This window comes from Galeopterus variegatus, unplaced genomic scaffold (genome assembly GCF_000696425.1).
Source record: "Galeopterus variegatus unplaced genomic scaffold, G_variegatus-3.0.2 Scaffold1632, whole genome shotgun sequence".
NCBI lineage: Eukaryota > Metazoa > Chordata > Mammalia > Dermoptera > Cynocephalidae > Galeopterus > Galeopterus variegatus.
In genome coordinates, this window is record NW_007727743.1 from 5,315 (window position 1) to 22,281 (window position 16,967).

The 16,967-nt window shown below is 38.1% G+C and overlaps 1 protein-coding gene across 1 annotated transcript in view; it reads left to right on the forward strand.

Moving 5' to 3' along the window:
• Nucleotides 1–5,695: 5,695 nt before the first annotated feature.
• ANKRD31 (ankyrin repeat domain 31) overlaps nucleotides 5,696–16,967 on the forward strand; it is a 95,844-nt gene continuing 84,572 nt past the window's right edge. Inside the window, exons 1-5 of the mRNA XM_008578110.1 lie at nucleotides 5,696–5,708; nucleotides 5,846–5,889; nucleotides 8,342–8,911; nucleotides 11,513–11,793; nucleotides 12,295–12,404. Coding sequence (XP_008576332.1) covers nucleotides 5,696–5,708; nucleotides 5,846–5,889; nucleotides 8,342–8,911; nucleotides 11,513–11,793; nucleotides 12,295–12,404 — 1,018 coding nt within the window. The remainder of the gene's footprint in view (nucleotides 5,709–5,845; nucleotides 5,890–8,341; nucleotides 8,912–11,512; nucleotides 11,794–12,294; nucleotides 12,405–16,967) is intronic.

Sequence of the window (16,967 nt, forward strand, 5' to 3'; positions counted from 1 at the left end):
AAAGCAAGGATACTTTTAAGGATGTCTGGGAACAGTGCTGAAAGAATAAAGGGCTAGTTTGGTGGTGCTTTAGTGAAAGCCAAGCTGTGACAAATTAAGTAGATGAAAAAAAAAATGATTTTAGTTCATGGGAATAAGTTTGTGAAAAGACCATGAGTTCATTTATTTTATTTTATTTTTTTATTTTTTGTCCTTTTTGAGACTGGCCGCACAGCGCTCAGCCAGTGAGCGCTGTGAGCGCACCAGTCATGCCTATATAGGATCCGAACCCACGGTGGGAGTGCTGCTGCGCTCCCAGCGCCGCACCCTCCCGAGTGCGCCACGGACTCGGCCCAAGACCATGAGTTCATAGTGATACTCAAAAAATGTTGAGTGTACAAAAGGTTTTCTCAATACAAAAAGAAAAGTGACTATAGTAGGATGTTTAAAAGATTTAATGGCTTTGAGAAATAGAGACCTGTTAATAATGTGCATTTTGTTTTCTTTATTAAATATTTCTTTATTAAATTTTTGTCTGTTTATGAACCATAGTATATTTTTGCTTATTAATGTATAAGTAGAGAGGAAAACAGAGAACTGTGAGTAAGTGAAGTAGTCCTGGAACAAGGTAAGAATTGTACTAAGGAAAGGAAGTACCACCCACACACACAGCACCAACAGTGATACACAAAAACATAGAAGTGGTGTCTAACTACGTCCCAAGATATTAACCTGATATCCAATTAAGGAGATACTTTTTGCGAGAGTAGATCAGCTCTTAGGAAACAAAAGCCTTAGATGGCCCTACTTATCTTGAAGATACTAAATGGCGATGTCAGTTTCTAGTAATACTGATGGAACAGATCAGTATATGATAACTGAAAGGACAAAAGCTTTTGTAACATTGGCCAAGTAAAACTTAAAGACAGCATTCTGGGGCAAAATATTAGGTTACTAAACATAACCTTCGTGAAGTTTAAGATGCTTACTTATAGTAAAGCCAGATAAGTGGCTGCTTGGCTTTGAATTATCTTGAGAGAAACAGTCAGTTCCATGCCCCAACAAAAATCGGTAACCCAAATCCTGTCACCTTGGTTGGTACGGGAAGTTATTTGTTTTCTTTTGGGTCTGATACAATTTCTGTAACCCTGGGAAGGTATCAAAATAAATATTACATTAATCTTAAGAGGTATAGGGACAAGTATAGAAATAAAGAAGAATGAATTACACCAATAGTACTGTTATTTTTAGAATTAGTTTAAGAGCAGTAATAAGTTGTACAACTATTGTATTTGTGTGTGCTTTTTGTCTTCTATATAAAATGTTTGAAGTGGTAAAAAGTCATGTTAAATTTCTAGTTTAAGTTGTTTAAAGGAATTTAAGTTTGTAATCGATGTTTAAATGTTAAAGAAACAGTAATTGTGTGCTTTTTGTCTTCTATATAAAATGTTTGAAGTGGTAAAAAGTCATGTTAAATTTCTATTTTAAGTTGTTTAAAGGAATTTAAGTTTGTAATCGATGTTTAAATGTTAAAGAAACAGTAATTTTCAAGTTTTCATGTCTTAGATACAGAAGTTTAATAAACTAGCCATTAAATAAATGTAAGTATGAATAGTAATTAATGTTCCTCTCCAAATACAAAAGACTTTGTGATTTTTAAAAAGCCGAATCAATGTCAAATAGCCTAATATTATAATTCAGATTATGCCAAATATGTCCTCCAAATTTGGTAAAAACCTATTTAATAGTACCTTTTCCAAGATGTAGTTGTAGATAAACTGAAAGAGTCATGTTTATAAAGCTACAGAGTTACCATATTAGAGGTTGAAGTTCTTTTTTGTAAGGCTGTCTTGAACAATTTGAGATAGGTGTCATGGGTAATATTCCTTTCCTTCCTTATACCCAATCCTGTCACTTACAGAAAAACAGGGTTCCACTATGTCCTGCACATCTCATAGCTCTCACCTCCTGCCCATTTGGCTTTCCGAGAGCCATTAATAACTTGTCATGATATTGGTTTCTGTGCACTGTTGCCACCACCCTTAATGAACTTCTGTTCAATCAGAAGTAACAAATCTTATTGGCTGTTCCTTTAAAGGTGCCACATGCACCAGGATTATCATTGTGGTGTTTCTTGCTACCTGATGCTGCTGTAACTAGAGACCAATAGATTAGTAGTTCCCTTCCCTTCTGGAACTTCATCGCAGCTCCCTCCTACCTTTACTCCTTTCAGAGTGTTCAGAATAGGAAGCTCATTTTATTATCATCCCAGGCTATAGTTAAATCACTTATAAGCAAATTGTTAGCTTTTACAGCTGACTTTGTCCTAATACAGCCCTGTCATCTCTTTCCCAACTCAAAGGGTAATTCTTTTTTTAAAAAATTTATTTATTAATATTATTATTTTTTTACATTCTGATATGTTGTTGTGGAGCACTTGGGGGGGGGAGACAGGAAAGGGAAAGGAAATAGGGTGGGAGGAGTAGGCAGGAGGGAGGGCTTGGTTGAGGCCTGTGGAACCCCCCTCATTCTGGCAGGGGATACCAGGGGTTTCTGGCAGTGGCTCAGTGGTTGTCGCCGGACTGTTTGTGGATGTTAGGGGGGGTGTGGCTGAGGCCCTTGGGACCCCACCGCCCGAGGTGTCAAAGGGTAATTCTAACCAAACTGTAGAATGATCAAAATAAGCAAACTACCTTAAAATGCCTTTTAAATGCTTTTGTATAAGTTAAATGTTGTACATGAGTAAAAATTTGTGTATAAGTTAAAACTCAGCTCCTCTGGCCATTTTCTTTCCATTTGGCACTTTAGAATTATTTCTTATACATACCATTACGTTTTTTCTCTCTCAAGTGATAAAAAGAAAATGTACACGTTTTTAAAATAATTTAAAGGGTAGACAAAAAATTAAGAAGAATTATTTTTGTATTTGTAAATACTTTCAAGAAAAAAAATTTTTTTTTATTTTATTAATTTTTTTAATATTCTATCATGTTGCAGAGCAGTTGGGAGGGAGAGGGAGAGGGGAAAGGGAAAGGAAATGTGATGGAGGAAGGAGGAGGGGTGGGATTGAGGACTGTGGCACCCCCCACATTCCCACAGGGGAGACTGGGGGGCTTCCAGCAGTGTCTTGGTCATTGCCAGGCTCGGTGAAGATGTCAGGGCGCTGTGGAAAAAGCCCTCATCTCCCACCTCCCAAGCTCAGGAACCCGGGACCCTTCTTGCTGTGGCTCAGTAGTGGTTACTGGGCTGGCTGCTTGTGTTGGGGGGACATGGCTGAGGCCCTCAACCCCATACTGCCACAGCTCAGAAGAGCCTGGGGTGCTTCCTGTGGTGGCTCAGTGATCGTCACTGGGCTTGTTGCTCATGTTGAGGGGTGTCACCAAGGCCCTCAGCCCCCCACAACCCCGGCTTGGGAGAGCCCAGGGCACTTCCTGGGGCAGCTCGGTGGTCGTTGCTGGGCTGGTAGCTTGTGTTGGGGGTGCGTGACCGACGCCCGAGGCCCCCCACCACCCTGGCTCAGGAGAGCCTGGGGTGCTTCCTGCAGTGGCTTGGTGGTTGTTGCTGGGCTGGTTGCTCATGTTGGGGGAGCATGACTGAGGCCCTTGGCCACCCACTGCTCTGGTGCAGGAGAGCCTGGGGTGCTTCCTGTGGTGGCTCAGTGGTGGTCACTGGGGTGGTTGTGCTTGTTGGGGATGTGTGGCTGAAGCCCAAGGCCCCCACCCTCAGGACTGGTTGCAGGTGTCAGGGGAGCATGGCTGAGGCCCCTGGCCCTCCCCCTTTTCTGGTTTGGTAGCCTGGGGGACTTCTGTCCTTCTAGGTGTTATGTTCTTTGGTGAAATGATACCTTTACTAGTTAACATCAAACTTTGTCTCTGGTTGTGGGTACTTTGTTGTTTCTTTCAATTCTGTGTTGGATTATTTGCTGTTCCCACCACTCAAACTCTGTGCTGGAACTAATTTGCTGTCCTTTGCTTACTTCTAAAATGGGGGAACTTCCTGTGAGGACCAGTACTTGAGCTCTGTGGTTGATCTAAATTGTTGCTTTGCTACTGATTCCCTAAGGAAGGGTTTTTGTGCAGCTCAGGTTTTAATGGTTGACTTTATAGGTACGTCCGGCTCTTGACAGAGAGTACACCTGGGTTGTGTACAAACACTGGTCTGGGCCTGAGTCTTTTCATCAAACTCTACTCCACGCAATTCTATATTCCTGACCAGTCTCCTCTGAGTGGTCCTACACTGATTGGGGGACAGATGAGCTGTCATTGCTGTGCCCTAGTGTTCTTCCAGTGGGCCTGTCTCCCCCACCACTGGTGTGCCAAACACTTCTCATGGGACAGGCCATGCTCCGGTCCCTTGCAATGACTTAGCAGCCTCTGAGTGGCTCCTTTTTTTGAGTTGTTGTGGCTCCTCAGTCCTTTGTGGGTCCACAGGAATCCTATTAGTGGTATTGCTGGCCTGGGGGCCACCAAGGCCCTCTTCTCCCCTGCTGCCTCCAAGCAACTTCATCTGAAAGGCACAGCTGCAGCCTTTTGCCAGCTCCCACTCTGTGCACTTAGCAGCTCCAGCCTGGAAACGGCTGGGATTCGAAACAATTGCAGGGGTTTTTTTTCTTTCTCTCATCATGGTTTCTCCCACCTTCATGCACTCCGTAGGTCTCTCCTCCTCTTCCCCTGAGCTCTAGGGGCCGCAGCTTGGTTGTCATTGCTTATTTTATTTTATTTTTTTTGTCTTTTTCCGTGTCCGGCAACGGATCGCAACCCTCAGTGTTGCCCCCACACCGGACCGGGGACCGGCAACGGGATCGCAACCCTCGGCGTCGCTCCCGCACCTCGCTCAGCCAGTGAGTGGGAACCGGTCCGCATGTGGGATCCGAACCCTCGGGCGGGAGCGCCGCCGCGCTTCCCAAGCGGTGCACTTATCCAGTGCGCCACCGGGCCGGCCCTGTCATTGCTTTTTTATAGTTGTAAATAGGTTGATTTGTGGGAGAGAGTGACGCTGGGGACCATCTATCCTGCCATCTTGACTGGAAGTCTAGCCTTTCAAGAAAATTTTGTAGTTAGAAAATGAGAATTCCTTCTAAGTGTGTTCATTTTTATAGTAATCAAATTACTATAAAATATTTTATTAATTTATCAAGTTTTAAAAATAGTAACTATTGGCTTAAAAGAATGATCATTTTGATGATTAGATTATTAAAGACAACATGGGAGAAGATGTCTTTGAGTGTTCTTTCTGTATAATTCAGAGAAGGGGGAAGAGTATGAAATCTTTTTCTCTGATTTTGAATTCTTATTCCCCCAGGATCTGAAAGCTTATTTTAAAAGACTTAAAAGATATTTGAGGAGATATCTATTGTTTTAAAATGTTTCTTTCATTGGTATCAAATTTTAAGCAACAAGAGATATAAAATTCTAAATAGCATAAGATATAAACAGTAAAACATTTGTACTTCAACACTGCTTAGCACAAAAGATTTTAAAGGAAGGATAAGAAATTATTTATTCTTGACTTTTTGCTCATCATCCTCATGATCCAATTACCACCCAAAGGTTCCACCTTTCAAATGCCATACTCTGATTTCCCACCCTTTTAACACTATTACAAGGGGGACCACACTTCAGTGAGTATTGGCGGGTAAGGGATCCAAACCTGTGACCTTGGGGTTATAAGGCTGTGCTCTAACCAACTGAGCTAACCAGCCCATTAAACCGTAGCAATGATGTATGCCTGTATGATGTTTATAAAATATTTGATATGTCACTTGAATGTCTGAGGGAGTTCAAGTTATATGATTATGAAATGACCAACAAGGCATGTTTTTAGAGCTTTAATAAAACTGGAATGAAAACATATTGTTCTTTTCTAGGGACTGAGGCTGAAAATCTTGAAGTTTTGCCACACTCGGAAAAGGTTGGTCTGTATAATAAAGACTAGCAGTGTAGATCATGGACTTAGATTTTTAAAAAAATAATGTTGATTGAAGTATCCAGCTCAGTTAGACTCTCCTCTAAGAAGGAATGTGACTAATCATTTTAATAGATAACTTGTCTAATAACTTCTTCCAGTATTTATTCTTATCTCTAGTAAAATAATGTTTTCTTGATCTGTGTTTTTTATTCAGTAGTGTAAGTCTCTTATTCTTTATCTAGAGAAGTATATAACTTGTTATCAAACTGGTCCCTGAGATGAAATAGCAAAATTCCTCCCGTTGGTTTGTCTGTTACCCTAGTTACCTTAATATTTTGTGCTAGATATGCTTTCCCATTTTCTAGTTGATAATCAGTATCAAGTACCTACATAGGCTTTGCTTTCTACTCGGTGCTATGGGGAATCAGAGGGCTTGCTCTGCCCACAATGGACTCACATAGTGATACCAAGCAATCAAAGACCTCCCCAGGCCAGACCTAACATACCTGTACTTTACTTCACTCAGTTGTTGTTTACACTTTCCTGTCTTCATATTTTGCTTAAGTCAGGAGCCAGAAGGCAGGGGAAAGAGCATAAAATTTGGAACCAAACGGGTCTAGGCTCCAAGGACAACTCTGTTGTTTACATCCATAAAATACTGATAGTGATATCCATCTCACAGAGTTGCTGTGATGAGTTCATGGTGTCTGGCATCTAGTTGGTGCTTAATATTTGTTTTTCCCTTCTCTTACTCCTTCACAAATCTTTAATTCTGGCTCAAGTCTTTTCTCCTCTGTGGATCTGTTCCAGGTGACTCTGGTGCTCTTGACCAAAGTGATTGTTCTCTTTCTAGCATTCATTATTCACTGACTATATCAGTATGTCCTAATCACTTGTACCCCATGACATTAATAGCTCTTCTAAGTAAACAGATTTTTTAGACAAAAACGTTTGGGGAACACTGTCCTAAATTCTCCTCAGAGGTTTACAATGTACATGTTCTGAAAAGTCCTGTGGAAAAGTAAGTTGTTTAACTTTGTTTAACCAAGCATTTTTCAAATAGTCATGAAAACCCTCCACTGCACCCTCTACCACCCTATCCCCAGGAAACTTATTCTTGCAGGATGCTGGTCTCTATGGAACTGTTTAATATACACTGGTTTATGCAACTCATTTGATTTTATAATTATTCTGACATTATTTATATTCTATTTAATGTCTTAGGTATTTATGCCTTCAATCTTAAGTTACAAATTAAGTTTTTTAGGACAGAGCCCAACGTATGCCTTGAATTTAGTAAACATAAGGACTTCAAACAGGAGGGAGGCTTTGAGCTGTGACTTAAAGAATGGGTAGGAGCTAGTTCTTAAATTCCTTCCAAATTCCTTTTATCTTTCTGAGCAAATTATAGTTAACATTACCAATAAATAAATGTATCTTCTTAAGCTCTGTATGCTGTAAACAGAGAAGGTAAATGGTGGCAGGTAGAAAAGGACAAGAGGAAGATAAAACATTTTTCTTATTCAAGTCAGGCCAGAATATTAGAAGACTTACAAGTTACAGTGCATCTTGTCAAAGAGGTGGTGGATTTGATTTTCGGAAAAAGTCAAAGTCATTGAAACCCATTCTGTTATTTAAGGTCAAACAAATATTAACAGTTTTTAAAGTGTTGAAAAACATTTTAGTACCTTTAAAGTACATTATTTTCTGGAATGGCTTATAAACTGATTTTGAAAGCAATTTCAAAAGAGAGATGCTAATAATATTTTGAGCATTGGAAACCTTGTAAGAACAAGTATAACCTATTAAGATGATGTCTTTGAAAGATAATAGTCATTTAGAAATATAAGTTTTGTGTTTTTTATTTAAAACAACCACAACCCAGAGCCATTCATTTATAGCCAGGGCTTGTAATATTTACATAGCACTCATTTCTCCTCCTTTTCCCTCTGACCTCTTATCCTTTGGCTTTTTTACTTCACATACACATATTCATACAAATGTGGGGAGTGCGAAATTACACCAATTTTATTCCTAGTAAATAATTTTTATAAAACCAAATGGAAATTTTTTGGTAAGGGAGCATTTTATAACAATTAACTGCTGTGAAGTTTTGAGATCATCTGTTAATTTAACAATCCAAGCCATCTCTGCCTCTTCTGTTAGTACAGATAATTTAAACAAAACTGAATGGATAATTTGCCACCTGTAATTATGGTCCAGCCAGTTTTACTCTTGGTCCACTGCTAAATGTTTAACCATATATTCAGTCACCAGTGATTTGGTATAGAAAAGTAGTAAAGAATATTCTTTTTATTTATGGAAGGGGAAGAGAATTTACAAAACTATTTGAGGGTAACTTATAAACAAGACGAACTATAAAACTATAAAGTGTTTGTTTATAATACGTTTTTGTATATGCTGTACTGATGGAATCTCTATTTGGAATATACAGGAACTAAATGAAGACAGAGACTTCCCTGAAATTAGTCTTCTTTCAGATACTGCTCTTACAGTATCTGATATGGTTGCTGTAGAGGAGAAATCACTAATAGAGCCACAAAAGATCTTAGCAGCACAAAGTATATTTTCTGAGCCTGGAAAGGAAGTCACACTGACCATGACTTCTGAAGAAACCATGGATGAAGCAAGCTCCCTTGAAACTTTTGTGCCTGCCTTGGAAAGGCTACTAACATCACCAGAAAGCACCCAGGAAGAAAGACTGTTTGAAATAATGAATAATTTTGATCCTAGAGAGTTGATGAACCCATTGAGTGACTCTCTAAGTTCCATATCAATACCTTTGAATGCCTTGTCAGCACCTCATAGAGATTTACTAGAAAACACAAAGGATGATGATGCATTGCCAGCTGAGTTGTTGGCAGCCCTGAACACATTGTCAGAAGCCAAGGTGGGACCCATCTGTCATAGAAAAGAGGGAGGCAGTCGTCCCAGTGCTGGAAATAAATGTTTAGAAGTGGAGCCCAACATGTCTCAGACTGATGAAGACTGTACACAAATAGAGGTGAATTTTGAGTCTCTTCTTTTTACTCCACTGTTTGAACAGGGTTCCAGGTTAGCTGAATTGCAGGTCAATCATCTATCAGTGGAGCAAATAGGTGCAAGTATGAGTCTATGATTTTGCCTTTTATAGTGACCTTTAACAAGTGTTCATTGTGTTAAATTTAAATCTTCTATCCAAGTATCAATACCCAGAAGATACTTTGTGACTTTGAAGCATGCAGTGATCTTTCTAGAAGTTCCTAGAGTAGAATTTTCAAGGAGTTAAAAACTTAAAATGGATAGATTTCTCCCCAGTAAATGTGAGAAGACATATCATTAGATTGTTTATATATAGGAAGGAAAAAATTCTTTACCAGAATTTTCTCTGTTAGCTCAGAAAATCACTATATCTACCTAGGTACAGAGTAGAGCTGGGACACCCCACATTAATTTATAGTTGGACATAGAATATATGTAGTTGGGCTGCCAGGAGAGGGAAAAAAAATTATTCCTAGCTTAAGCAGAGCTTTTCCTTCTATGTCTGAGAATACTGCCAGGTGGCACAGTTCTTGGGTTTTAGAATTCCTGCTGTATTGTGCCTGGGTGCCCTAAAGTGGCCTTCCACTCGACAAGTCCCTTTTTCATGTTGACAGTTTTTTTCTTTTATAAATAATCTTTATTTTCATTTTCCTAATTATAGTAGTAATACATCCTCATTATAAAAAAACTTCAAATATTACAGAATTACATAATAACATAGCAACAAAGAGTCCCCAACAGTTCCATTCTTTAGAGATAATCGCTGTTAGCAGTTTGTTGTGTCTGTCTCCAGTTATTCCTATCATATTCTATGTAAGTTTATATCATACAAGTGGCATTATACATAATGCTTTGCAACTTATTATTATTCTGTTAGCAGTTTGTTGTGTCTGTCTCCAGTTATTCCTATCATATTCTATGTAAGTTTATATTATACAAGTGGCATTATACATAATGCTTTGCAACTTATTATTATTATTTATTTATTTTTTTCCTTTTTGTCTTTTTTCGTGCCCGGCAACGGATCGCAACCCTCAGTGTCGCGCCCGTACCGGACCGGGACTGGCTACGGGATCGCAACCCTCGGTGTTGCTCCCGCACCTCGCTCAGCCAGTGAGCGGCCGGTCTGTATGTGGGATCCGAACCCTCGGCAGGAACGCCACCACGCTTCCCAAGCGGCGCACTGTAGCAGTGCGCCACCGGGCCGGCCCTCAACTTATTATTTTAAATTTAATAAAATCTTGATTATCTTTTAGTGTTAGCAAATGTAGCACTACTTAAATCTTTTAACTTGCTGAATGGTATTCCGCTCTATGAATATATTGTAATTTATTTAACCAGTTCACTAATGATGGTCATTTAGATTGTTTGCTTTCTTTTCTTTTGGCTGTTACCAAAATGAACATCCTTGGCAAGATTTAGGTAACAATGCTGAGATCATGTTGCAATATACACACCTGGAATAATACTGCGTGCAGTTCTAGTTAACAAATCTCAAAACAGACATAATAGGACTAAAAAAAAAAATCCACAGAAAGAGAAACTGATCATGGAGATAGGGCAAGAAGATGAAACATTCCACTGGTCTGGCTTCTAACAGACCTATGAAAAGAGGGAATATAAGTAAAGTATAGGAAATTATGATTGGTATTGATAAAGTGAGCACGAAGTTAACAAGTCTTCAAAAGAATAGAAAAAAGAAACCCTTTTAAAAGTAGAAAGGAGATTTATGTAGAACAGATCAAATTACTCTTTTACTCAGCTGTAATAAAAATATGGAACTTGTTACCTTGAGAAGTTTTGAAAGTGGATATATAAATAAACTCAAGAAAAGTTTAGATGATATGTATAAAAAAAATATCCTCACATAAATTAAATCTATAATGGGTTATTAAAGGGAAGTTAGAAGAATTCATGATATACTGTTAACCTTTTAAAATCAATGTTATGTAGGTTATGTACTGTCTTATCCCACAAAAATATCACTTACTGCTGCTGTCAGATAACAAAATACTGGGCTGAATAGACCATTAATCTTGGCCTATATGACATTTCTAACGTTTTTTTTTTTCTTTTTTGTCTTTTTTCATGACTGGTAATGGGATTGCAACCCTCGGTGTCGCGCCCGCACCGCGCTCAGCCAGTGAGCGGACCGGTCTCTATATGGGATCCGAACCCTCGGCGGGAGTGCCGCCGCGCTCCCAAGCGCCGTACTCTACCGAGTGCGCCACCAGGCCGGCCCTCTAATGTTTTTATGAGTCTCTCATCATTCTATTCTCATCACTCATTTCCTGAAAAATTAAAGCACCCAGAGTGACCATAATTTTGCCCTTGCATTTTAAGAATGAATGTTGATCAAAGTCATATTTACTTATGCTTGTCTTATCTTAAGCTCTTAAATCTGTATTGTCCTTTATTACATTATTATAAATTGTTTTATTATGTTCTAATATATCTACAAATTTTTGTACTTTCATCTTAGAGAGGCATTTTAGTTTAATCAAAGGGTAAGATAAAATTTAATTTCTTCTAGTTTTAATTTTTTTGCAGTGTTGTAATTGTGGATGTATTTATATTTTTACAGATTCCAGAAGACACAAATCTATTTGTATTGCAAACTTTGGCTCATCAAAATGTCACCTCTTGTGAGCCTCAAAATAATAAGGGAAATTCAAATGCAGGGGGAAATATCTGTGACCAGGAAACTGTGTGTGTGTTAAGGAGATCATCCAGACTGGAAAAACTGAAAGTAAGCAGAGATGCAAAGCACACACCTGACATGTATAAGATGCCAGAAAAGATTTCAACAGAAATACTTCCTGGTGAGGATCGAACAAATAATAAATCTTCAACTGAGAATTTCAGGTATGCTACCAAATTATAGCTTTCTCTCCAGGTATGCTACAGACCTTCTAGATAATTATGTGCTTGGAGACAGTAGGGTCAGTGTACGGTTACCCATAAGTAAAGAGCTTTACTTTTCTTATGTTGCCGCCTTTTTTATTTCGCAGTTTTTGATCAGTGCCATACCACATAGCAAACACTTTTTTTTTAGATGAGTGGATATTGGCATGTCAACTTGGAGAGTGAGGGGTAGAAACGTCAAAATACTCATATTCGTAGGTGATTACTCCTAGAATAGAGAAACCCACAGGTGGCACAAAGAGAAGGCTAGAAGCATAATGACTGGCATGCCTATCATAGAATTATCTGCAGTTTATTCAGGAGCCATTTCCATATTTAAAACTGCCATGCACTTGTAAAATATCTTTAAGTTTTAAAATTTTAGTCAAAATTTGGTGAGATTCTCTGTGAATGCTTGTAGACAACATTATAGTATTTAAAAAAATACATTTATTTTTCAAGAATGCAGGATCCTGCCTTAATGATTGAAGGCAAAGGGAAGAATATGCATTCGTCCAGATCCAAGAGTAAAGGACAGATCAGGAAAAACAAACAACTTACGGGAAAAAATGGTGAGGCATAGTTTGAGTATTTCTCTATTTCTTTAAGTAGTAACTTACAGAATCATAGAATTCTGGTAGAAAGAATTTAGACATTATCTCAACTTTCTTATTTTACTTATGAAGAAACTGAAGTTCAGAGAGGTTAAGGATTTTTCCCATCATCACACAGCACATTAAGAGTATAACTGAGATTTTATCCTATATCATAGGCTGGTATTTTTTTCTATACTTCTACTTCAGAGAGAATAGTCATAGAACTGTTTTCAAATTTAGACTTGTGACCAATCTATCATAAGACTATGAGATGCATACCAAGAGGAATAGAGGAAAGAAAAGGAAAATTGTCATTATTCTTATATCTTATTCCTGTGTTCCTATAACACCCAAAAGATTGAGCTAAAAGACTCTTAGAAACAATAAGAGAATCTAGAAACACTGGTTTAAAAATGACATATAAAAACCTTACTATAGAACTAATAGATAGTGGGCCGGCCCGGTGGCGCACTGGAGAGTGCGCCGCTTGGGAGCACGGCAGCGCTGCCGCCGAGGGTTCGGATCCCATGTGGAGACCGGTTCCCGCTCACTGGCTGGGTGCGGTGCGGGTGCAACACCGAGGGTTGCGATCCCGTTGCCGGTCCCCGGTACGGGCGCGACACCGAGGGTTGCAATCCCATTACCGGTCAGTAAAAAAGACATAAAAAGGAAAAAAAAAAATAATAGGTAGTGAACAATTGGCAAAATTGAAATATGCACTGTCGACTAAATAATAACATTGTATCAATGTTAAATTTTCTGAATTTGATAACAATACTGTGGTTATACAAGAAAATGTCCTTGTTCTTAGAAAATATACACTTAAGTATTAGTGAGTAAAAAGGCCTGGTATATAAAAGTTACTCTTCATGTGTATATGTATCTGTACATGTATTTATATATAAAGAGGGAGATAGAATGATTTAAAGTTGTAGCAAAATATTAACAATAGGAAAATCTCTTTTCTGTTTTTACAACTTTTCTGTAAGTTTTCAAAGTAAAAGTTGAAAAAATTCAAAAAACCAAAAGAAGACAAAAATTAGTACTTTGCGTATATGTAAGTATTAGTTAGGAAATATGAGATGTCATTTATAATTGTTATAAAAGAGATAAAATACCTACTTATAAGAAATATGCCAGACCTATAAGAAGAGAGGTTAAAAATTCTACCGAGGGACATTAAAAAATGACTTGAATGAATGGAAAGAAGTGCCTTGTTCTTGACAAGAATATTCAGCACTGTAAGAGACTTACTTCTCCCTAAATTACTCTATAAATGCATGAGATCTCAACCAAAAACAGAGTTTTGTTTATTTAATAATTTTTTTAAAATTTGCTTTTGCAGGGCTGGAGGATATAGCTATGAGAATGTTATAAAATGATACTGAATTTCAGCTGGAGAAGTAAATATGAAAGACTAGCCAATAAAATTCTGAAAAATAAAAGCAGAGGGAGGGTAGAGTGGCAGAACCCTGTTCTACTTTATAATATGAAAGCATATTAGAAAGCTGTAGAAAGTAATTTGGCACTGGGTACATAAATAGCCAGAAAAATAAATGAAACAGTACAGAGTTTAGATGTAGAAGCCAGATACAACAGGAATATGGGGGCAGATATGTGATAAAAATGGCATCTCAAATTGGTGGTGACAAGGGGGATTAAACAATAAATAGTGAAAAACACAAAAAAAATTGGATCCCAGCACTGCAGGAGGTGCCCTGGGCTCTCCCGAGCCAGGGCGGTGGAGGGCCAAGGGCCTCGTCCATACCCCACCCCCGCATGAGCAACCAGCCCACAGGAGGCACCCCAGGCTGAGGGTCTTGACCACGGGCCTCCACACCCTCAATTAGCCCAGTGACAACCAGCAAGTCTCAGCAAGAAGGACCCTGGGTTCCTGAGCTGGGGTGGTCGGGGGCGAGGGCTTTTGCCACACCCCATTGACATCTGCACCCAGCCTGGCAATAACCAAGCCACTGCTGGAAGCCCACCAGTCTCCCCTGTGGGAATGAGGGGGGTGCCACAGGCCTCAATCCCACTCCTCCTCCTTCCTCCTTCTTCCATCCTATTTCCTTCCCCTTTCCCCTCTCCCTCTCCCTCTCCCTCCCAACTGCTCTGCAATGATGTTGTAGAATGAAAAAAATAATATTAATAAAATTTTTAAAATACATAATAAAAAATTAATTTTTTAAAAAAAATTGGATCTCCTGTAACATTTCTTATATTGAATTTAATTCCAGGTTAATCAAAGATTTAAATGAAAAAAAAAAGGTCTAGAAGAAAACATATGTGAATCTTTTTATAATCTTGGTATGGAAAAAGTTTTTCTAAAGAATGATTCAAATCCAGAAGCCACTAGGGAAAAGAATGATAAAATTGACTACATACATTTAAAAAATATTATATAGAAATATACCTTAAAGAAAATAAAACATCAAATAGAGAAGAAATATTAGTATCAAGAGATTATTTGCATTAGCATGCAGAAAGCTCTTTTGAAACAGTAAGGATAAAGAACAGGATGGATATGTCTATCATCTTGATTGTAGTGATGGTTTCATGGGTATATACTTATTCTCAAACTCATTGAGTTGTATACATTAAATAAGTACAGCTTTTTACATGTCATAATAATAATAATAACAATACAAAGCTTGAACACTGAAAAAAAAAGAGAGAAAGAACAAGAAAATAGGTATGGGACATGAACAAGTAGTTCACAGAAAGGAAAAAAAAAGTATATATATATATATATATATATATATCACCCGAATCCAGTAGTGTTGAATTAGGACTTCAATATAGGAGTTTTGAGAGGACACAGTTTAGTATGTAGCATCTTCAATGGTGAATTCTACCAGACACTTAAGGGAGGAATAATACCAGATCTCTACAAACTCTTCCAAAAAGTTGAAGGTGAAGAAACACTTCCCAGCTCATTTTATGAGGCCACCATTAAACTAATACCAAGAGTCTTTTTGTAGAGGCTTTAGACTGTTCAATATATAATACCAAGAGTCTTTTTGTAGAGGCTTTAGACTGTTCAGGATCATGTCATCTGCAAACAGGGACAGTTTGACTTCATCTTTTCCAATCTGGATGCCCTTTATTTCCTTCTCTTCTCTGATTGCTCTGGCTAGTACTTCCAACACTGTGTTGAATAGGAGTGGTAAGAGTGGGCATCGTTGTCTAGTTCCTGTTCTTAAGGGAAAAGCTTTCAGCTTTTCCCCATTCAGGATGATATGGCAGTTTATCATATATGGCTTTAATTATGTTGAGATACTTTCCATCTATACCCAACTTGTAGAGAGTCTTTATCATGAACGAGTGTTGAATTTTATCAAATGCTTTTTCAGCTTCTATAGAGATGATCATACAGTCCTTGTGTTTGATTTTATTGATATGGTGTATCACATTTATTGATTTGTGTATGTTGAACCAACCTCGCATCCCTGGGATGAATCCCACTTGATCATCATGTATAATTTTGCATATGTGTTGCTGTATTCTGTCAGCTAGTATTTTATTGAGGATTTTTGCATCTAATACAACCCCAAAAGCACAGGCAACCAAAGGAAAAATAAANCACATGTTCTCACTTATTTCTGGGAGCTAAAAATAAATAAATACACAAATAAACTGTGGAGGAGGGAAGAAGACACAATAATTACAATTCCTTGACAAGCAAATAGGTATGAGGTTGTTGGGCGGGAGGGGGGAGAGGGAGGAGGGAGGGAGGTTTCGGTAATGGGCCACAATAATCAACCACATTGTATATTTACAAAATAAAATAAAATTTTTTTTAAATGATACCAAAATCAAATACATTACAGGAACAGAAAACTATAGACTAATATTCTTCATGAATGTAGATGCAAAAGTTCTAAGCAAAATTTTAGCAAATCCAACATTACATAATACGTCATGACCAAGTATTGTTTATCCCAGCAATTCAAGGTTGGTTTTTACATTTGAAAATCAATCACTGTAATTCATTATATGAACAAGCTAAAAAAGAGAAACCATATGCTTATCTCAGTAGATGTAGAGAAAGCATTTGACAACATTTAACATCCACTTCTGGTGAAAACACTCAGCAAACTAGGAAAAGAAAGGAACTTCTTCAGCCTCACAAAGAGCAACTACAAAAAACATCCAGCTATCATATTTAATGGTAAAAAATGAAATGTTTTCTCTCCGTAAGATCAGGAATAAGACAGGTATGTCTACTCTTACCACTTCTGTTGAACATTGCACTGGAGGTTCTTGCCAGTGCAATCAGGAAGAAAANCTGCTGGGAATATACCCAGAGGAATGGAAATCATCAAGTTGAAGGTATACCTGCTCTCCAACGTTCATTGAAGCACTCTTTACAATAGCTAATAGCTGGAACCAGCCCAAATGTCCATCATCAGATGAGTGGTTGTGGTATATCTACACAATGGAATACTACTCTGCTATTAAAAAGAATGAAATATTGTCATTTGCCAGCAGCATGGATGGACCTAGAGAGAATTATATTAAGTGAAACAAGTCAGGCAC